General features: G+C 47.5%; 11 protein-coding genes across 12 annotated transcripts; 6 read left to right on the forward strand and 5 right to left on the reverse strand.

Moving 5' to 3' along the window:
- Positions 1 to 85: 85 nt before the first annotated feature.
- On the reverse strand, positions 86 to 1,632 carry SPPG_02036 (uncharacterized protein). The gene is made up of 5 exons (XM_016750341.1): positions 1,317 to 1,632; positions 990 to 1,254; positions 868 to 930; positions 483 to 803; positions 86 to 421 (listed from the first exon to the last, which is right to left on the reverse strand). Exons 1-5 carry the CDS (start codon positions 1,409 to 1,411, stop codon positions 224 to 226), a joined length of 942 nt encoding a protein of 313 aa, XP_016610999.1. The 5' UTR covers positions 1,412 to 1,632; the 3' UTR covers positions 86 to 223.
- On the forward strand, positions 1,609 to 2,183 carry SPPG_02037 (uncharacterized protein; the record flags this gene model as incomplete). The annotated part of the gene is made up of 3 exons (XM_016750342.1): positions 1,609 to 1,644; positions 1,701 to 2,072; positions 2,139 to 2,183. The coding sequence occupies 3 exons, from the start codon at positions 1,609 to 1,611 to the stop codon at positions 2,181 to 2,183; spliced, it is 453 nt and encodes a 150-aa protein (XP_016611000.1).
- An 85-nt stretch (positions 2,184 to 2,268) lies between these two features.
- On the forward strand, positions 2,269 to 2,863 carry SPPG_02038 (uncharacterized protein; the record flags this gene model as incomplete). Its single annotated transcript, XM_016750343.1, has 2 exons — positions 2,269 to 2,724; positions 2,789 to 2,863. The coding sequence occupies 2 exons, from the start codon at positions 2,269 to 2,271 to the stop codon at positions 2,861 to 2,863; spliced, it is 531 nt and encodes a 176-aa protein (XP_016611001.1).
- On the reverse strand, positions 2,748 to 6,138 carry SPPG_02039 (uncharacterized protein). Its single transcript, XM_016750344.1, has 8 exons — positions 4,644 to 6,138; positions 4,349 to 4,580; positions 4,165 to 4,279; positions 3,872 to 4,105; positions 3,713 to 3,794; positions 3,584 to 3,639; positions 3,430 to 3,516; positions 2,748 to 3,365 (listed from the first exon to the last, which is right to left on the reverse strand). The coding sequence occupies exons 1-8, from the start codon at positions 6,061 to 6,063 to the stop codon at positions 3,006 to 3,008; spliced, it is 2,586 nt and encodes an 861-aa protein (XP_016611002.1). The 5' UTR covers positions 6,064 to 6,138; the 3' UTR covers positions 2,748 to 3,005.
- Positions 6,139 to 6,174: 36 nt separating this feature from the next.
- SPPG_02040 (uncharacterized protein) lies at positions 6,175 to 7,485 on the forward strand. The gene is made up of 2 exons (XM_016750345.1): positions 6,175 to 6,489; positions 6,546 to 7,485. Exons 1-2 carry the CDS (start codon positions 6,210 to 6,212, stop codon positions 7,304 to 7,306), a joined length of 1,041 nt encoding a protein of 346 aa, XP_016611003.1. The 5' UTR covers positions 6,175 to 6,209; the 3' UTR covers positions 7,307 to 7,485.
- On the reverse strand, positions 7,296 to 7,974 carry SPPG_02041. 2 transcript variants are annotated; one of them, XM_016750347.1, is made up of 4 exons: positions 7,940 to 7,974; positions 7,812 to 7,871; positions 7,588 to 7,745; positions 7,296 to 7,524 (listed from the first exon to the last, which is right to left on the reverse strand). In XM_016750347.1, exons 1-4 carry the CDS (start codon positions 7,966 to 7,968, stop codon positions 7,340 to 7,342), a joined length of 432 nt encoding a protein of 143 aa, XP_016611005.1. In that variant the 5' UTR covers positions 7,969 to 7,974; the 3' UTR covers positions 7,296 to 7,339. The 2 variants fall into 2 exon arrangements, with proteins under 2 accessions (XP_016611005.1, XP_016611004.1); XM_016750346.1 differs by having other exon boundaries at positions 7,588 to 7,750.
- A 137-nt stretch (positions 7,975 to 8,111) lies between these two features.
- On the forward strand, positions 8,112 to 11,275 carry SPPG_08975 (uncharacterized protein). The gene is made up of 5 exons (XM_016757126.1): positions 8,112 to 8,336; positions 8,417 to 9,094; positions 9,152 to 9,595; positions 9,667 to 11,183; positions 11,252 to 11,275. The coding sequence occupies exons 1-4, from the start codon at positions 8,249 to 8,251 to the stop codon at positions 10,995 to 10,997; spliced, it is 2,541 nt and encodes an 846-aa protein (XP_016611006.1). The 5' UTR covers positions 8,112 to 8,248; the 3' UTR covers positions 10,998 to 11,183; positions 11,252 to 11,275.
- On the forward strand, positions 11,166 to 13,171 carry SPPG_08976 (uncharacterized protein). Its single transcript, XM_016757127.1, has 6 exons — positions 11,166 to 11,797; positions 11,856 to 12,235; positions 12,286 to 12,360; positions 12,424 to 12,482; positions 12,541 to 12,847; positions 12,913 to 13,171. Exons 1-6 carry the CDS (start codon positions 11,785 to 11,787, stop codon positions 13,006 to 13,008), a joined length of 930 nt encoding a protein of 309 aa, XP_016611007.1. The 5' UTR covers positions 11,166 to 11,784; the 3' UTR covers positions 13,009 to 13,171.
- A 322-nt stretch (positions 13,172 to 13,493) lies between these two features.
- SPPG_02044 (uncharacterized protein) lies at positions 13,494 to 15,086 on the forward strand. The gene is made up of 7 exons (XM_016750348.1): positions 13,494 to 13,545; positions 13,630 to 13,653; positions 13,720 to 13,863; positions 13,930 to 14,040; positions 14,101 to 14,115; positions 14,182 to 14,278; positions 14,364 to 15,086. The coding sequence occupies exons 1-7, from the start codon at positions 13,522 to 13,524 to the stop codon at positions 14,954 to 14,956; spliced, it is 1,008 nt and encodes a 335-aa protein (XP_016611008.1). The 5' UTR covers positions 13,494 to 13,521; the 3' UTR covers positions 14,957 to 15,086.
- On the reverse strand, positions 14,961 to 16,240 carry SPPG_02045 (histidinol phosphate phosphatase HisJ family protein). Its single transcript, XM_016750349.1, has 3 exons — positions 16,066 to 16,240; positions 15,473 to 15,988; positions 14,961 to 15,417 (listed from the first exon to the last, which is right to left on the reverse strand). Exons 1-3 carry the CDS (start codon positions 16,219 to 16,221, stop codon positions 15,217 to 15,219), a joined length of 873 nt encoding a protein of 290 aa, XP_016611009.1. The 5' UTR covers positions 16,222 to 16,240; the 3' UTR covers positions 14,961 to 15,216.
- A 108-nt stretch (positions 16,241 to 16,348) lies between these two features.
- Positions 16,349 to 18,095, reverse strand: SPPG_02046 (uncharacterized protein). The gene is made up of 11 exons (XM_016750350.1): positions 18,026 to 18,095; positions 17,856 to 17,955; positions 17,704 to 17,789; positions 17,594 to 17,605; positions 17,499 to 17,515; positions 17,364 to 17,434; positions 17,197 to 17,302; positions 17,048 to 17,133; positions 16,787 to 16,988; positions 16,580 to 16,721; positions 16,349 to 16,516 (listed from the first exon to the last, which is right to left on the reverse strand). Exons 1-11 carry the CDS (start codon positions 18,059 to 18,061, stop codon positions 16,394 to 16,396), a joined length of 981 nt encoding a protein of 326 aa, XP_016611010.1. The 5' UTR covers positions 18,062 to 18,095; the 3' UTR covers positions 16,349 to 16,393.
- Positions 18,096 to 18,183: the final 88 nt, after the last annotated feature.

Below are 18,183 nucleotides of genomic sequence, written 5' to 3' on the forward strand. Positions count from 1 at the left end.
TTTCAACAGTTGGGAATTGCGCGTTCCTGTGCACGTGGACAGACAGGTCACAGCAATGCAAATGTACTTCACGCCAGATGGGTGGGCTACTAGGATACTGCATGCACACATATGAAAGAAAGAGACAAAATAGAGGGTATTTTACATTGGATTGTCAAAGGATACGAACCATATTGACAACCAAAGGCCATATATATGACAACAGTATCACCCGTACGCAGACCTACTGTGCCTGGACTCCAACAAAGCTTGCGATAATGTCGCTTTGCGAGACCACCCCGATTGGTCTCAGGTCCTCCAACGTTTCAACGACCCAGACCCTGTGAATGTGATTCCCGACGAGAAAGCCTATGATATCACGGAGTGTGTGATCCGGCGTACAGACAACAGGTGTCTTAATTTGACCAGTCGAAGATTTGCTCTGCACAAGGTACGCGTGATTAGGGTGGACCAAGTGTCGCGATCTGAAATGCAGAGCCCACCTTCAAATATTCCAACACGGGCTTTTCCAACTCGGTCAATCCGATTCTTGTAATGCCCCTCAAATCACTCGCACTTAGGTTCGCCACAATCAGTCCGTTATCATTGACTACTGGCAATGCTGCCACCTTCTTCTCCCTCAGGATAGCAAAACCTTGAATGGCGGTATCCCTGTCACGCATGGTCACCACGTGCTTTTGGGCAGTCAAAGGCTTCAACAAGGACACTTTGATGGGAAGGTCCAGATCAATGGAGGGTGTAACGGATTCGGGATGTGCATGAACATGACGGATGATATCTGACTGGGTCAAGAGGTAGGGATTCTGTTGCAAGAAAACATTAGCTAAACCATGCATGCCTTCGCGAATGCACGCTTAGAGGGCTTACCTTCGCACCCATAGCGTCCGTGATGAGTGCACGATGAATTCCACGAGCAAATGCGACCATGGTCTGACCAGTAAGGTAAATTTATTGGACATTGGCGTCAGGAACGAGTCAGTGACACTTGCCGCTTCAAGGGTATCCCTAAAGTCTCGCTCCCATATCCTGTAACTCTCTTCCTCTTCGTCCCCCAATCCCAACGTCTCTACATTCTCAATGGTTTCCTTTTCCAAGTCAACTTTGTCTAAGCCGTCCACTCCACCAGTTTTGAGTATATACCCGACAATGTCGGACACGCTAACCACAGCCGCAATAGGCGAGATGCCGGATCGGCCTTTGATAGGAACTATGATGCTGTCACGCTGCTTCATAAATTCTAAGCACCGAGCAATGCTTCAAGCCCAGCAAATGTTAGCAGTTTGCTTTTTGCCTAGTCGTGATGACTTTGACGATACCTCGCGTCGGGTGGGACCGTCGTCACCGGGGGTTTCTTGGTTTCGAGGTGCAGGTCATCGAAGGTGAGGTTTGCAAGGGGACAAAGGGATGGCATCTTACGACGATGTTATATTTGAGAGGGTAAACCGGCAGTGTCAAGATGGTATTTCTTGGAGGATGAATGTTATCTAGGTGCTCTGCGCCAGGTGGCTTAGAAGCTGCTGATTCCAAACAGCGGCGTGTTTGGCCAGCGCGGCTGACGTGGAGAAGGGAACTAGAATTCGCTCAGACCATAATATAAACCAGCTGAAGATGTCGGGAAGAGCAACAAAAACGGATATAGACAAGGTAGGCAAACCACGGGCATTGCTTTTGATAGGTGCGGAGATTTACTGTACTCATAGGTGTGGCAAACCTTCGACTACAACAACAATGGCATTCTGTCCTTGGCCGAGATAGACCGAGCTGTGATAGAATTGCTCCCCCAGTATGCCAAAGATAAGCCAGCCATCTTGCGGGCATACAAGGCCGCGGATGCCAGCAAGGACGGTTTCATTGACCGCAAAGAATTTGAGAGACTGGTAGACTTTTTGGGGTACTATGATGACCTGTTCAAAAAGTTCTCCAAGATGGACACGGATGGAGATAGGAGAGTGTCGTTTGATGAATTCAAGAAGGGGTGGTCTGATGCTGGATTCAGTGTAAACGAGGGAGATGTAAGGAAGACTTTTGACGCCATTGACAAGAATAAGGGTGGTTACATCCTCTTCGAAGAGGTATGCAAGGCTTCCTTTGCTACTATCATTATTGCTTGATGCTAATGTATGTGACCTGCTTTCTAGTTTTGCGGAGCGCTGGCGAAGAAGAAGGTGTCAAGTAAACATTAGACTTAGAGGTTAGATAACGCATTGGGGAAACGTAGTTGACGCGTTTTTGTACTTGGTCAAACTCTACTGTCGCGCAATACAAATCATGACAGATCTGCAGCGGCCTGGAACTTCAGAACCCCCAAACCGCACAAACCCACTTTCATCCGCACAAAGCACACGCAATGCTGCGCAAAAACCTAGTCCAAAGCAATATCTGGCTCCGCTCCCCAACTCCACTTCACCTTCTTCCTCCCCGGATCGCCGCACACCCCAACCTCCCCCAACAAAGCTCGCACAAACAATAAGCAATTTGACAGAACGCACTCGGGCAGCTCGTGAATCACTGGAAAAGATGACGCAACTAACTGCCCAACTTCGGGAACAATGCAACTTGCAAGATGCCGAATGCGCCGCGTTGGAAACCGAAAAAACCAGGGCAAAGGAGGAGTTGGAAGGGATGATCAAGCGAGTGGAGGAACTCGTAAAAGAAAAAGTGAAGGTTGAGCATCGGTTGGAGGAACTGAGAGGAGAGAATGATAGATTGGAGAGTTTCTTGGCTGTATGTTCTGCAAATTCAATCCTCACCAGAGTAACATAAATTCACACGGTATCTTTTGTTACAGGAGAGTGAGACGGTCGCTAAATCCACTGCAACCTTTCTGAAACCAAAAACATCGCACCAAAAGCAACTGTCCTAATCATCCTTACGATCCATCCTAGCCTGATTCTATGTACGGCTAGCACCATCTGGACACACTGTCCATTGTTTGTGTCGAAATAGCCTCAATGACTGCAAACTCTTCAGTCCCGTGGCCGAAAGGCATCTCCAACAAACAGAGTTTAGTCATCATTTTCTGGCAAGAATCCGCCTCTTGGCGACTGTCCGTTCTGAGGCGTAGATCCACCAGAAAAGCTGCCATCACCGTCACCGACTTCATCGTCAGCAAACGGGCCTGCCATGTCCGATTGGTCATCCTCCTCTCCATCATCTATTGTGTTTTCCGAATAGCGCGCACCATTTCCACCATCTTCTTCCTCATCACTGTCTCCCTGACTTCCGTCCTCGTCCACCATGTACTCTCTCATCAACCTCTCCTTCGTCAAAACCGAAACAATAAGCTTTTTCCAGCGAGTATACACGCGTCTTTGCCGCTTTCTGATCTCTTGTTCACGCAAGAGCTGAAGATTCTCTTCATATGCCTGGGAGACGCAAATTACCTATCAGCAAAAGAGCTGCGCGGGTGTGATTTAACCTTGCACAAACCACGATGAGGATTTCCTCGAATTCTTCGGCAACGACAATACCGTTAATCACTGGCGTTGAACGTCCTGCGTGGAACTCAAATCCGACCTGGCGAAAAGATTAACAATGATGAGGCCTTCAGTCGAGAAAGAACCTTAGATAGATGTAAACCCACCACTGCATTGGCATAGTCGATTCCAAGCTTCTTCGCCAGTCTGCCTACACCATTCACTGAATGAAGAACATGGTATTGAGTACGACGTGTAGCCTCCCACGTTGAAGATAAGCACATCAGCAAACACACATTGTAGATGAACAGCACCGATGGGCAACATATTTCGATGAAAGATTTCAATGTTCCCAAAGGCGTTTCTTGGAATCTTTCCCTACATATGCGGCCGGTCATTTATTAGGACCTGCATTCATTACCCAGCCAAATGCCTCCAGGGCCATATTCACTTACATCGACCAAGGGTTCTGCGACGAATTCCTCCGTCTGCCACTCGCCAAAAACCGCCGACATTGAAGAATCCCCTTCTGGGCCCAATTCCTCTCTGCTGGCTGGATCATTGAGCTTCTCTGCTTCAATCTGCCGTTTACGAGTAATGGTCGCGACGCGGGCTTTCACATGTTTGACAGGTTCTTCATCGGGTTTGACTCGCCGGCCTTTCTTGAGCCATGTTTCTGCGGTATGAAGCTGTTGATACGATTTAGATGGTAGCGAAGATAGGCTAAACAAGAAGAACTTGTATATACCTGCTTCACATGACTACGCGGATAGACGAGCTCATTCTTAAATCTTCCAATCGCGTGTGCTTTTCCACGGGGATGAATGACCTCGTACTTTTTCAAATGCCGTTCTAACGCATATCTGCAGAAGATCAGCTTCAACAACCCACCCACACATTATGTGCGGCAAAAGGGTGGGTCACAAACATACAATGTATGATCCTTGAATCCCGCTAAACTTGTGGGCATCTTCTCGTCTACTTCTGATTTTTTCAGCTGCTCGTCCTCATTTTTGTCCACTTCATTTCGGTCGCTCTTTGAGTACAGCCACAGAGTCTGTTCCCACCATCCTTCGCCTTCCTGTCCGGAAGGAAGGCGGAGACGGACAGTACGGGCTCCCCATTGAGATGTGTATCGGCGGGTCACGTCTTTGACGCCAAATCCTTTGGTGTGCGCGATGATGTCTTTGTCGTGGCATAACAACCTAAATCACCGAGAGTGCTTACCTTGCTCATAACCGACGACGTAGCTTATCTGTAACTGGTTCATAGCCGATGCCGGGGGTTCCATAGCTTCAGTGTCCTTTACAATACCTCGCGACGGATCGACAGGCACCCACTCCTTATCCACCTGCGAATAGATTTCACACCAACATTGGAGCGGATACGGTATGAGAACTGTAGTGGTACCATTCGGGTTCCCTGTAGCAGTACCAACAGACGATGATCTCGAACTTGGGCCCTCATAGACTTCCGAATCGCTTCCACGGTCCGACTGTCTGCGTGGTTGTCTAGTCTTTTTGGAGGATCGCCCCGATGGTTTTATGGTTGCCTTTTGATTGGATAAAGAAAGTGGTATAGGATGAAGAGAACAAACTAAGCGGGTTTCCAGCTTCATTGCTCGGCATGCAGCGGTGAATAGCAATCCAGACACTTCCGCTGATACAAATCGTGTTGGATCGTCCTGAGCCTTTGCCATGTATGCCCCAAATATATCCAGTAAAGTGGCTGGGCCATCGACCATTTGAGAATCTGAGGTGCCTTGTACTCTCACTTGATCTTTCCACCACCGAGCAAATAGTTTAATGTAATGCGTCAGAAGCTTCTCGCGATGCCCAGGTCTTTGCCTTGCAGTTGCTTTCCCTTTTCCCTTCCCTGTGCCGCGCTGCTGTCCCGTCAATCCCGCATAAATATCCTCTGGGACAATCGATACAACTACAGCCTGCAGTTCCTCGTCATTACACCATCTGTTGCGAAATAATCCGCTAGATAATAGGCATAGAAGATGGACTTTATGTATTAGCATTCGGCGAATGCGGTCCTCTTTACGAATTCCCCGAGACTTGGGCTTTTTAGTGGTTATAGCGCCAGTTACGGAACTTGACTCTGACGTTTTGATGGAGATTTCAAAGCCTTCATCGGCGATTTCGTTGCTGATTTCAACAGACTGATTGAAATCCATGGTGGAAGTATTCTCAACCCCAACCTCTTCCCACTCTTCGTCCTCCTCACTATCAGAGTCATCCGCCACCAATTCAGTGGTACAAGCGTCTTTGACTGGACTCGCAGGCACCGGCGACTTTGGAAGAGAATGGTTCTCCCATTGGGACTTTGCATGCACCGACGGGTTGAAGAAGTTGTTTAGAAACGGATCAGCACGTTGTGTCGCCGGTGATGGCAAATGTGAAGAATTGTGGCTTTTATCATGCTCCCCCCGCGCTGTCGATGAACTTCCCGCCGCTCTATGACCAGAGGAGGACCCGGATGCTGCCCATCTTGTCGCATCCAGGGTCTTCACCCGTTTCGGCGGAGACAGCGGCTCAACATTGAGTGGTCTTTTATTTTCAGACTTTGTCTTTTCTGAGGATTGTTTCGATAAAGACGATGGAGTTTCATTTTTGCCTGAGGATCGGGTTCGGGAGTTCATTGATTTCCTGAAAAGCAGAGATCACCCTACAAGGAAAGCTTGTGGGAGAGGGTGGGTAAGTATTATTATGTAAGCATATCGTCTGTGCCATCCAAGGTCAACGAAAGCCGAAAAACAACTTGAGTTGCTGTTGTGATCCCCTGGACATGCGAAAGGGGAAAAGTAGTTTAAAAGCAAAACTTTCAAACAGCGTCAAGAGTCGTAATCCATCCATTGTTCAGCAGCAAACAGGATCAGCATGTTCCGAAACCAAATCAGTTCAAGACCTCCTTTGGAGCTCTCGCCCTCGTGGGAGGGTTAGAGATGCCGACGAGAACAAGGTCGTGAACGCCTATAGTTGGTATCTTGCGCATGTTACGCCTCCGTTGCGAACGAGAACCTTTGCGGGTCCACCGCCCCCTAATGGTTGGGTCCAATTATGGAAGGGTGAGTTCTCTTTACGTTGGTTTCAAAGCTCAACGAGCTCATGTGGTGATACGTAGGACCCCGAACGCTAACAGCCGACGACCTGACCGTAACTTGCCAAAGTTTGCAGTCGCTATCTGCAGAGGTCGTTGCCAAAAACCTACGGTTACGTGCACGCTTGGCGGGCGATTTGCGGGCGATACCATTTCATCAGAAGGAGAACATAATGAAGTGTGCAACTGGAATGCGGGACACTGATTTGGCCTTGTTTTCCGCTGAGGATCTTACAATCGTTGCCTTACGAAGATCAGCGGTGACTGTTGAGGGACTCGCGAGATTTCTTAATGTGGCATTAATTGTGGATGAAGATGACATACAGCCACATATGGAAGACATGGATGCTGAGAAAAAAGAGGAAATAGTGGATTCGTGGGAAGAGTTGGAGGAGGATGATATGATCCCCAGGTCAATGGAACCCGTCGGTTACTCGCATATCCATACTCTCGACATATCCTTCAATGTTCGAATTACTGGGGTGGCTTTTGCAAAGTTGATCACGCAAGCCCTCCCGCGCTTGTTCATACTCAACATATCTGGTTGTTTTGATCAAGTGCAGGGCCCAAGTACCTTGGGTATACTGTCCAGGAAATTGAATTATCTCAAAGAACTGGATGTATCATATTCCAACTGGGTCACAAAAGAGGTTTTGATGTGTATCGGTTGGGAAGAATGGTGGAGGAGCTTGGAGCTACTGCAAATTGTCGACTGTGGAGACGGTGTACAGGCAGTTAGGGAGGAGCTTAAAGTGATTCGGCCGAGTCTTGTAATCCGATACTGATGTGCATGTTTTATTGCGGTTAGCTATTGTTGATTAAACATAGAATAACCTAACACTGAATTCTGATAAAGGCATGTCTCCATCGTAAAAGGATGTCCTAATAATTGTGTTTCCGCTCAGAACTGAAGCGGGTATCATACTACCAATGTCCGCCTCAACGGTGTGCTGCCAGGAGTTGGTCGAATTTGGAATTACGAAGCCGAAGGTTGAGGACCAGTCTATTGCATACGGCAAAAATAAAAGAAAATATAGGGACGCTAGTATACTACAGACACGCCTACCTTCAGCGCATTCATCATGAACGTAAACCTTCTGAGAGACATGCAATCTTTGAATGGATGCCACAGACGAAAATACAATCTCGCGAGATATGGACGGAACAGTTAGAATGGAGGCCGGAAGAGTGGCATGCTTCTCCTGATTGGATATTGTGTCTTGCCTGCACTTTTGTAAATCTCTGAGTGGAAATAAACCCAGGATGTGCAGTAACATTGACGCGCCATACCAATTCATCTCTTGCCATATTATCTCGCCCGTTTCGGCATTTCTGAGATTCATGCTCTCTCTTTATAACCAGGACCACAGAGGCGATGAATGCAGCAAATCTATCTGGGATATCCATAGTTCACTCACATTTTGAATCCTGTGCCTTGGTCCAACATTGCAATAATTGTTATGGCCTGTTTGCCCTTGTCGGAATCTCTAAAGAGCTTGCTTACGTGAACCCACGTGTTAATAGGCGTCACATGCGTTGCTGATTTGTCTCGTGGAGGAGAGGCGAAGAAGTGGCCTCACAAAGGCTGGAGATCTCCAACGAAGGGGTTACTTGAAGGACACTGGAAAGCACTTGGCGAACACACGACTTGGATGCACTGGAACAACTAGGTGTTTTGCTGACAAGGCTGCATCCTCACGCCCACTGACGCCCTCGTCCTGACCACCATGAATGACTCACCAGCTGTTCGGAGCGATTCTCAGTCTCCTGGTCACAGTCGGGGGCCAGATAAGAAAAGACAAACTCAAGCATGTGGTAGGTTTTAACTGGGAACTCAGAAGTATCATGTCATACTTGGTTTCTCATTAACATTGCCACGTTCTCTTTGCAAATAGATGGATGCCGGTCGAAGAAACGTCGCTGTGATGGGCTACGACCTGTTTGCACACAGTGTCTAAAGTCTAGAGTCCGCGATGGGGAAACCATCAAGTGCACATATCTCACAGCCACGAAAAAGCGTGGACCTCGGCGGGGCTATCGAAGTGAACTCATCGAAAGGCTCACCACACTGGAAAAGATGATTCTCCCCGAGCAAGGAAAGGATTCGCAGATGGAACCTACGATGGTTCCAGTGGCCCAGGGACAATTGAAAGAACTGAGAGCGATGATGGGAAAGAATAATACTGTTGTCAGCGACATTAGACCGACCATTGATGTGGCAGAAGAAGGTGACGAAATGGGTGGGCTGGAAATGCCGTCACCTGATAGCGGGTTCTCAGGATCGTCGTCAGATTCGCCTGAAGGTCTGGAAATGGCGTATGGAAGTTTCCCGATAATCCAGCAGACTGCACCCTTTGATATCTATAATGGCACACATGCGGATAGAAGTATCGTAACAGACCTTGGGATGGCGCCTCCTCTGACTGCAACTGAAGAGGAGGAACCCTCAAACGCAGAGCCGATGTTTGGGGAATTGGAGACGATACTTGGGATCGGAGGACAAGAAGCGCCTGTTTTTCCTTCTCTGTCGGCAAGTCCCAGATCCAAAATTTGGGAATTGAGTGGATTAATTGGTGAGTTGGTGCATTGTAGTCTAGTGTACACATTTTTGGCTAATGACGATATTTTAGATTCCAACGATGCGTTTCCCTCTTTTGTTTTTGATGGGGAAACCTTTCAAGACCTTGGTTTCAACATACCTAGCCCAACCTCGACCAATCTTACGCCCTCGTATGCACCGTCTGTGGATCTCTACACGCATCTTCGTCATCTCGGATCCGCCATGCGGACTATCGAGCTTCCTAATGCGCCGCTTGTCCAGGATGCAAACGACTTATATCATCCTGCAATGATGAATGTCCTGTATGCCAATGGTGCAAAGCTGTCCGCCCATCCTGATCTGATTACGCAATACGGATCGAGGGCAAATGCGATCAAAACTTTTGTACTGAGAGCAGAAGAAGCATTGATGTCCAAAGGAGTGGACGTCTCAGTTGGAATGATACAAGCTATGCTGATGCTAGGAGGCCTGTACTATGAGTTGGATGACGGATGGAAAGCTTGTAAATGGATTGGTGAGTATGCAGCGTCAATTTTAGACCCAGGTTTGCACTCCGTGACCAGCTAACGTTGCCTTCATGTCCAGTCGAGGCGTGCAACCTGTGCACAATCAAGCACTATGATCGGGCGATGCACCACATTGGAATTTATGCTGTCCTACATGGTCAGGATGAAGATCCTGTGGAGAAGCTTCCTGCTGAGTGTCGGGAGGCCCGCTGGGATACGTGGGCAACTGCACTTATATATGACTCGTATGCAGGGCTAGCGTCTGGTTTCCCATGTCTCATTGAGGAGGCGGATTATGTTGAACTCTTATACGACCGACGTCCATGGGAGGATGATATGGGGTACATGAGTCGTAAACGAAGAGAGGAGGAGAATCAACGATCAAGGATAGCATCCGGCATGCCGGGTGCAACAATCTTCCATGACTCCGGGATGAGTGCTATGATAGAAGGACTATTCGTAGGAGAAAATGGAAACCACGGGAGACCTGGGCAAGCTGCGATAGATTTTACTAGGATGATTCAAATCTGCTTTCTGCTAAGGAGGGTGTTACGACATATTGCGCAGGTGGACGGGCGTAAGGGAGGGAGCAGCCTGGATCACGATATTGGTTTGGCTCGAGGTGCAGCGTCAGTGCTATCGTCGTTACCTGGGGATAACGACACGAGATTATTGCACGAGTCTCTGGTACAATGGTTCTCGACGCTACCGGTCAGTTCCCGGGGGTTCGAAAGCTTGGCAGTCTTCAGAACGGGTGTGACGGGACCGGCTGCCGCGCCAGACGGGCATCATTGGACCCGGAACCCGACAATGATGCATTCCATCAGTCTTTTCTTGGTGGCTCTCGCCATTCTTCATTATCCACGTCAGAACATTATTGACACGCAGCATAACACGACGGCCCATAAAATCTTCCGCATTGATTCTTTCGGCACTCAAGCCATCCGTGTGTCTGCTCCGCAAGTTGTCACATTGGTTCGAAGAGCATTGACACACCTGTTTCGATGCGCTTACGAAGACAAGCCCATTCCCTTATCACCTGCACCCCTTCGTACGACCCCGGATTACAGCAATACTCTCCGGGATACGCCCTTCATTCCCACCCATCCTCCTCCACCGCCCCACCTTTGCATGTCTCCGATGATGGCGCTCGTCACCCTCCTCATCATATGCGCGGAGCTGTCCTCCCCAGCCTCAGCTGCCATACTGCAGGAGTGTCTCAACGATGTTTCGACCGTTTTCCTACCTTTCTTGGATAATCTGGGTCGAATCTATCCCATGAGTGTGCGATATGCCGCCAGGGTTAGAGCTGTGGTCGGAGGTGTGGTAGGTTGCTCGGTAGAGGTGGGTGTGTGGAAAGGCGTATGGGCTGCGGGGTGGGGTGTATGTGGGGCTGGGGTGTGTAGTTGACATATGGAATCAAACATGTAAATAAGGTCGTGCTGTCGTTCACCTATATAGAATCTAAATAGAGGTCTGAATTAGGGCTAATTCTTGCATAGTTCACGTTTTATCATGTATTTTGAGAACTCTTACGAGGTAACATTTACCTAGGCAATTGAGACTGGAACAATGTAGCGTTTGGATCATTATCAAGTACGTGAGCGTTAATAGTTGTCTGGTCGATAGTAGACCTATGTAATGATGGGTCGCCGACTTTACAGGGTGGCCCACTTGAAAAGCGTCTGACCCTGGTCGGGCCGGATGCATAATTCAACGGCAGCCATGATACTTTCAACTGATTTCATAGAACATGAAGCTAGCATGCAACCACCAATATATCACTTTTTCCCTCGCCTCAGAAATAGCCAGCCTCCACGGGCGCCTCTAATAGACTCGACACTCCCATCGACGGCAATTCAACAGCCATCGAGCATTGTGCCGATTGCGATATCAATCCCGCAGCTGCACCAACTCACAATTCCTGAAATGGTCCGACGGAAGAAGCTGGTTATAGTGAACAAAAGAAGGCTAGTGTATGTGCGAGAAAGGAAATCCAGATGTGAAAGAGTGGTATAATGCGTCAGCTGAATAAACAAAAGGATCGTGCCGGTCGTTTTCATGAGGAAGACCTTGCTACTGCTGCTGCTGCAACTTTCCATTGCCTTTATATCGCTACTTGACTTAAGCTGTGTTACAAACCTATACCACTTAGAAGGAGACTCCACAATGACCGCGTCAGACGTCGCCGCAAATCATGTTTGGGTCAGGTACCACATCCCAGGAAATCATACATAAGGGAGTGCACTAATACGCTCTGCCTCGCAGCACTTGCATCCCGTGCCTTTTCATACGCTTCAAAGCTAAAAACTGCGATAAGCGACGCCGCTACTTCGTTTGAAGAGGAGAGGAAGTCTTACCTTCAAGAGAAGAAGGAGCAGGATGGAGGAGACTTTTCAGAGACAGCGGAGGAAGTCAATTTCCCTCAAATTGCAGCCGTGCGAAACAGTTCGTCGGCCATTCGGGAGGTTATAGCCCATGCCATACCCATTCCAACTGTACTCGGCCAACCGAGTGAGGATAAGATTGACAGCGACCGCTCAGAGGGTGCAGGGAAAGGCAAATCTTCTGAAGAAGAGAACCTTCTGCCCTGGGCGGGTGTAGCTGACGAGGGTGAGTTGAAGGCCAAAATCCTAGCAATATCATCGGTAAGTTTTGATGAACCTCTTTGAATTGAACGCACTTGACTTGTCTGCAGCACAGGGAGAATTTCCTTGAAGATATACCATCAGAATTTGTGTTCGACCTGAACGCTTCTTATCCTACTGCCATGGTAAGTTTGCAAATTGCAGAGTAACGAACGTCCATTCATATCTAATGTGCTCATATCATCTAGGAAATGCTGAAATTGGATAGTAAACTGCAGGACATGCGCTTTGAGCTCGTTCCAAAGAAGTGAGAAGATTCATCTTTGCATGATCTCTCACTGGTACTCATTGGTGCCTGCAAAAAGGATCAAAGATGCCCAGTTTTGGCACGCTTATTTCTACCACATCAGTCAACTCAAACTGCAGTCAGGTTCTAATCAAAAAGCTATCGATGGCACGTTTGTACCCTTACCGGATAGTCCGCTGCCCACGATCGTCGATTCACCGACGAACCCTGCACCGCAGACTGTGCCTGTGCCTGAGGTAATCCCGTCGCCTGCTCCACAGCGATTACCGCCAGTGGATTTGAAGAAAGATGAAGACCTTCCTACGGCCAAGGACCTCCGAGAAGCCATGCCACTGCCACTAAGTCTGACGGATCCGGTGAACTCTGTAAGTCACCCTATTTGTTCTTTGCATTTCGCGGTCCACTCATAAGATGTTACATGTACATATAGTCAACATTGGTATACGATGGAGAAGATTTTGTTAGCGATATGTACGACAACGAGTGGGATAAGACTTCGCAGGGGCAAGACGAAGAGGATTACTAGCTGTAATTGCTCCCCTAGCTCATGGGTGGTGCATACATTACTTTTGGGATTGTAGATGCGCTTAATGATACATCCTAGAGCTTTCGAACCGAATTGTTTGTGCCCGCTCGTTGTGCATATCATCGCATGAACGTATAGAAAAAGCAGGCGTCCACTTCCTCAATATTTGCGCGGCTCACCAAGGGATTTTATTATCATTCACCGTTTGTAAAAGCGGTACCCAGGCACCCACCGTTTCTTCCCTGCAACCTTTCTGTACTTTTCTCAACTTTTGAGACGTGCCCCGATGCTATTTGCTCCAATTGTAGAGTCCACTAATTAGACACCGGACCAGGGCTAATAGGAACAAGACTAGTGGAATGTTGGCCCGTACGCCGTACAATTCTGGAAACAAATCATTAAGAAGGATGTGAGTCGCATATTTGAAGTCACGTGAATTCATTATTGGGTAGAGATATCTAACAAGTTGCAACTAGTTTGTTTGCAGCGAAAACCTCGTCGAATACAATCGGAATGGACTGGGACTTTGGGCAGCAGGTATTATGTTTGCTGAATACCGTCTAACGTGCATCCCAATGAAGCATTCAAGACACTCCATCACTAACGCATGGTATTTGGTAGATGCTGTTCTGGACGTTTGTCCCGGTAGGCGGCTCACCCATGTCGGCGCATTGGGAACAGCTTCACTAAAACGTATCACATTTCTTACAGAGCATGGCGACCAAATTCCTCCAGAAGCAGTATTACAGCTTCCGGTCTTCCAAAAAACCCCCGACGCCTTCCGAAGCCCAGTTCCACTACAGTGTCATATATGTCCTCGTGGTAGTGGTGTACTTAATATACAGTTTTGTCCAGGTGAAGGGTTTTGCATTGCGGTCATTTAATCGGGCAACACACACTAATTTGAGTTTGGAAACTCAGGTTGAACGTAACTTACCTCCGACATACTATGATTTCCTCGACGTGTCTCGAAATTGCGACGCAAGGGATCTACGGTCGCAATTTAGGCAGATGTCGTTGCTATACCATCCGGTAGGAGTGCATTACTTGATTCAGGTTAGAAGGTGTCGGTTCTGATCACGCCCACTTTAGGATAAACTGCAATCTGTAGGGCATTGCTTAATTAGAGCTGGAGGAGCAGCACAATGCAAGCAAACTGATTGTCACACTTAGCTCCCAGAATCAGAGAGGGTACTTCATGAGACACGATACTTGCAAATACGCCAAGCTTACGATATTCTTAAAGAACCTATAAAGCGAGCTGCCTACGGTAAGTGTGCCGACCGGGATTAGCAGGGCCGATGAGTTGCGTAAACAAATTCCTAAAGCTGATTCATAAACATTGGTGTTTCCAGATAAATATGGCTTAACTAGCCATGACTGTCAACGGTGCGCCACGGAACGGGAGTATCTCATGAAAGCCCTACCGAATTTTATTACGTTCTATGGTGGAAGTGCAGTATTCCTTGTCATTCTTAGCATGCTTGGAACGCTCAACTTTGGGCGATACTGGCGATTTGTCGGATTGCTGAGTATGGGCTGCTTCGAGGCCAAGATACTCTTTAGCGGCCCCTCTTCCACGGCACTTCTTGTCCTCCGCACCTTATTACCATGGCGAACTCTCCACGAACAAATAATCATGCTCCACCAGCTGTTCGTTGTGGTCTTCATCGCCATCTCTCAATTGGGCCCCATATTATTCCCCGAGGATAAGCGAACTGTAAAGCAGATGATGCTGGAGCTTGAGAATTTAACGAATCTGCAGTTGAAGGAAAGCACGAGGTCGTTTAGGTCAGCATTCGAACCTTTTGCAAGAGATCCTGTCGCTGTCGCAGACGTGCAAAAAAAGATGGAGAAACTGGCGGTGGATTTACAATTGTTGGAAGGTAATGCCGATTTGACCGTCGCAGCAGGAAAAGCACAGATGAGAATTTCAAAGAGAAAATGATTTGTCTGAGCGTTTGGGATATTGTATTTGGGATAATATAGCCCGTTGAGTATATAATCTGTGTAAAGGAGCTAGTGGCAGCGTAAACACATCCTTCATCAACCCACTTGACAAATCGAGATGTCTAACCCCCGATCTATGGGCCCGGCCACATCTATCTCCATTTACCCTGTTAATCTAATCTTTTGAACCGACTAGTGCGGTCACTCTCAGTTAAGAATGCCATGCTCCGCCGTGAGATCAGGCTCGCAATGTCTCGATCACTTCCATACAGATGTCCAGAAAGGGTGCTCAGGATCAAAATCAATGGACTGAGTTTCCGCATTGGCCATTGGAAAATGTAGGGTAGTAATTTTTCTTTCCACCAAATAGTCGCGCAGTTTATCATAATGCATGCCAACATCTGCTGGGCCATGGCTATCGTCGGACAATGTGAACCTTACTCCTTTCTCTTTCATGCACTAAAACGCTGGTAAGATATAGACACGTCTCCCATTTTTCCAACGAAGAACATACCTCCAGTATATCGCGCTGTGGATAAGCGTCTCTCAATCCTTTCTTCCACGCGCGAGAGTTTATTTCAACTAGTCCCCCGTAGCCAGTAATAGCGTCGATATTCCGATGAATTTTGGTCCAAACATTGTCAGACAAGACATGATTCGGTCTGAACAGGCGCACGAGATCAAAGTGCCCAACTACACTAGGCTTAACCCGCAGTAGCATCTCATATTGAGCATCAAAGTAGGCCTGGAAAAGCGCCTCGGTACCACCCACAGCTCTCTCTGCAAGTTCGTAGCGAGATAAATCAAAATCGATGGGGTGGCCTTTGACGTGATGTACAGAACCGACGACATAATCCAAAGGTACAGATCGACAGAGTGTTTCGAGTTCGTTGAGCGTATCTGCGTGAATATGTTCTGTTTCCGCCCCTATAACTAGGCGAATTTGTGAACGATACTTTTCTTGTAAGAGACGTGCGTTAGCGACAAAGGCTGTGAAAGTGGCTTGGAGGTCGTCGGGAGTTATATGTGACTACGTATGTGTGCCAGCAGGTAGTCTTATGATCAACTACTGATTCAAAGGTAAGATGCCGCTTTCTTATCACCTACTTCTTCCGGGTACAGGTCCTGCGGCCGAGATCGCGGTACATGTTCAGAAAGGCCATAAACTTCAAATCCAAGTTCTATAGCTCTGAGAACCACATCTTCCAATTCCCCTTTGGCATGTAGGCAGTACTGCCCAGAGTGGGAGTGAAGTGAAATCATATTTCAATGACAATCGGATCGTTGATGGATAGTTGGAGGCGGGTACTGCAGGTCACGTGTCAGATGGCTTACGAGATTGATCGGCACATCCAAATTATCACATGCAGACGAAGTTCACAAAACTAGGTACTATTTTGATTAATGGTCTGTACAAAGCAAAAGCGCCGATGTATTAGGTGTCAGTATTGTACCAAGGTCTATATCGAAATATCAATGGCTGAATTGGATCGGATGCTGCCACATTTCCTAATGTCCATTCTGGGTCTAACTTTGAGCCATTATGCAAAATGTCGACCTATGCTATTAAGATGAGAATCCAGATCCTGAGGGTACGCGCAGTACTTCAGGGTACGCAAACCTTTGCTGGCTTTATCGCTAATCGCTTCCGTAAATGTTTTCCAACTTGTCCAATTGTTGCGCGCGCTTTAGTTTTCAGACAGGGATCTGCCAGTCTGGCCTGCCCCCGTGATACATTCTCGTATTTCCGCATATTGAACCATCTGGGGATATGAGCATCAATACTCGTAGCGTCATATTTATCGCAAATGTAAAGATGAGACAGTACTCTGTGTCCAGTTCAAGGGCAAACGCTACGAGAGTTTCCGGCCCCACTGCCGGAGAGGAACTTGGACTAGCTGCAGTGGCAGGACGCGTTGCGGTTGATAGACAGCCATCCGTAACTTTGGAGTGCTTCTTTGCTGGTTGTGTATTGCTGCTTCGAACAGAGCCTGCCGATGTTCTTTTGCGTACACGAACTTCTTGAGATTCTTCACCGGCCCAAAGTGAGACAGACGACATATTTTTTCCTCAAGAAGATCAACATTACTTTCAAATGTACGTATGAGCTCCTGTTCTCGTTCTTGTAGATGTGGTACGAGTTTGTAGGCTATGTTTTGCATGCTAGGATCGGGTCTAAAGTACATTGGATATGTTGTCAGACAAAGCATACACACTAATATAGGGAATGATACTCACTTGAGATGCTGCAGAGGATTAGGTCCAAGCGGGTGCATACATGCCGGACAGCACTTGTCATTATCATGCTGTCGCTTCCAGTGCTTGTAAATACAAGATTTGCAGACTGTACACATGGATCATCAGCCCTCTAACATAGGTCATGCATGGTAATCTTGAGAACTTGCATGTGTGAAGGCATGGATGTACTGTCGTTGCGTCAACAAAGTAACCCGCGCAGAGTTTGCACGTCATCAAACTCCATGTGCCAGTGAAAAGCCGTTATTAAAGCGGCGCTAGCTAAGCGAGACGTGCCCTCTTACTCATTGAAAATTCGAGTCTAGGAAGAGATAATTCGAAAGCAAACGAAACTTTACTTCTGATTTAGAATACGTTATGCAGCGAACGAAGCTCTTACCATGAACGTTATCTGCAAGGTCAGGTTTATCATCAAGTTGTCAGTACAAACATTACAAAATACGCAAGACAAATGATATGGCTCATTTCTACAAAGAAGTTATAACTAACCTTGCGACCAACTACAGTCGGAATAGCATCTCGTTGCAGGTTTCCCTGGTTTCCCTTCTGCTCGGTGGTTTGTACTGGGTCATCCTCTGTGATATGAGAACGGCAAGGTCAGTTCTAATACTTGGTCTTATTAATCGTTCCAAAGGTTGTACCGGAATAATTGTTTGATATCTCGTGGTGAACTATTGGTAGACGGTCTCTTTGTGGATTGGGATGGTCATGGTTTGCAGATCTTTGGCTATGAGCGCGTAGCTGAATCGAACACAAATGCAAGCATAAGGAACTGAAATGAGTGGCAACCTGTCACAAGGAGATTGTGCACCTTTCCGGCGTCCAAAGAAGCAGCCGTTGCGGCCATTTGTCAATCACTGATCTCAGCAAGTGCCAGAACGACGTTCGCTGCGCAATGAGATTGTTTACGCACTTTGTCACACGTGATTGGATTGAGGGACGTGTGACTAAGCACCCCTAACCAGCAGA

The sequence above is a fragment of the Spizellomyces punctatus genome, assembly GCF_000182565.1.
Source record: "Spizellomyces punctatus DAOM BR117 chromosome Unknown supercont1.3, whole genome shotgun sequence".
NCBI lineage: Eukaryota > Fungi > Chytridiomycota > Chytridiomycetes > Spizellomycetales > Spizellomycetaceae > Spizellomyces > Spizellomyces punctatus.

Coding starts and splice junctions, on each gene's coding strand:
- SPPG_02036 (XM_016750341.1), bottom strand. CDS start 1,411: ATGCCATCCCTTTGTCCCCTTGCAAACCTCACCTTCGATGACCTGCAC. Junction 931..989: donor TTAGGGATACCCTTGAAGCG/GCAAGTGTCACT, acceptor CTTACTGGTCAG/ACCATGGTCGCATTTGCTCG. Junction 804..867: donor CGGACGCTATGGGTGCGAAG/GTAAGCCCTCTA, acceptor TTCTTGCAACAG/AATCCCTACCTCTTGACCCA.
- SPPG_02039 (XM_016750344.1), bottom strand. CDS start 6,063: ATGAACTCCCGAACCCGATCCTCAGGCAAAAATGAAACTCCATCGTCT. Junction 3,640..3,712: donor CGGTGCTGTTCATCTACAAT/GTGTGTTTGCTG, acceptor TTCTTCATTCAG/TGAATGGTGTAGGCAGACTG. Junction 3,517..3,583: donor TCGACTATGCCAATGCAGTG/GTGGGTTTACAT, acceptor TCTTTTCGCCAG/GTCGGATTTGAGTTCCACGC.
- SPPG_02040 (XM_016750345.1), top strand. CDS start 6,210: ATGCGAAAGGGGAAAAGTAGTTTAAAAGCAAAACTTTCAAACAGCGTC. Junction 6,490..6,545: donor TTGGGTCCAATTATGGAAGG/GTGAGTTCTCTT, acceptor GGTGATACGTAG/GACCCCGAACGCTAACAGCC.
- SPPG_02041 (XM_016750347.1), bottom strand. CDS start 7,968: ATGTTGGACCAAGGCACAGGATTCAAAAT. Junction 7,872..7,939: donor CAAGGCACAGGATTCAAAAT/GTGAGTGAACTA, acceptor CTGGTTATAAAG/AGAGAGCATGAATCTCAGAA. Junction 7,525..7,587: donor TCATGATGAATGCGCTGAAG/GTAGGCGTGTCT, acceptor CGTATGCAATAG/ACTGGTCCTCAACCTTCGGC.
- SPPG_08975 (XM_016757126.1), top strand. CDS start 8,249: ATGAATGACTCACCAGCTGTTCGGAGCGATTCTCAGTCTCCTGGTCAC. Junction 8,337..8,416: donor AAGACAAACTCAAGCATGTG/GTAGGTTTTAAC, acceptor CTTTGCAAATAG/ATGGATGCCGGTCGAAGAAA. Junction 9,095..9,151: donor GGAATTGAGTGGATTAATTG/GTGAGTTGGTGC, acceptor ACGATATTTTAG/ATTCCAACGATGCGTTTCCC.
- SPPG_08976 (XM_016757127.1), top strand. Junction 12,236..12,285: donor AAATCCTAGCAATATCATCG/GTAAGTTTTGAT, acceptor ACTTGTCTGCAG/CACAGGGAGAATTTCCTTGA. Junction 12,483..12,540: donor TTTGAGCTCGTTCCAAAGAA/GTGAGAAGATTC, acceptor GCCTGCAAAAAG/GATCAAAGATGCCCAGTTTT.
- SPPG_02044 (XM_016750348.1), top strand. CDS start 13,522: ATGGACTGGGACTTTGGGCAGCAG. Junction 13,654..13,719: donor TGTTCTGGACGTTTGTCCCG/GTAGGCGGCTCA, acceptor CATTTCTTACAG/AGCATGGCGACCAAATTCCT. Junction 13,864..13,929: donor TAATATACAGTTTTGTCCAG/GTGAAGGGTTTT, acceptor TTGGAAACTCAG/GTTGAACGTAACTTACCTCC.
- SPPG_02045 (XM_016750349.1), bottom strand. CDS start 16,221: ATGATTTCACTTCACTCCCACTCTGGGCAGTACTGCCTACATGCCAAA. Junction 15,989..16,065: donor AGGACCTGTACCCGGAAGAA/GTAGGTGATAAG, acceptor ACACATACGTAG/TCACATATAACTCCCGACGA. Junction 15,418..15,472: donor CACAGCGCGATATACTGGAG/GTATGTTCTTCG, acceptor CCAGCGTTTTAG/TGCATGAAAGAGAAAGGAGT.
- SPPG_02046 (XM_016750350.1), bottom strand. CDS start 18,061: ATGGCCGCAACGGCTGCTTCTTTGGACGCCGGAAAG. Junction 17,790..17,855: donor GATATCAAACAATTATTCCG/GTACAACCTTTG, acceptor CTCATATCACAG/AGGATGACCCAGTACAAACC. Junction 17,134..17,196: donor AATCCTCTGCAGCATCTCAA/GTGAGTATCATT, acceptor AATGTACTTTAG/ACCCGATCCTAGCATGCAAA.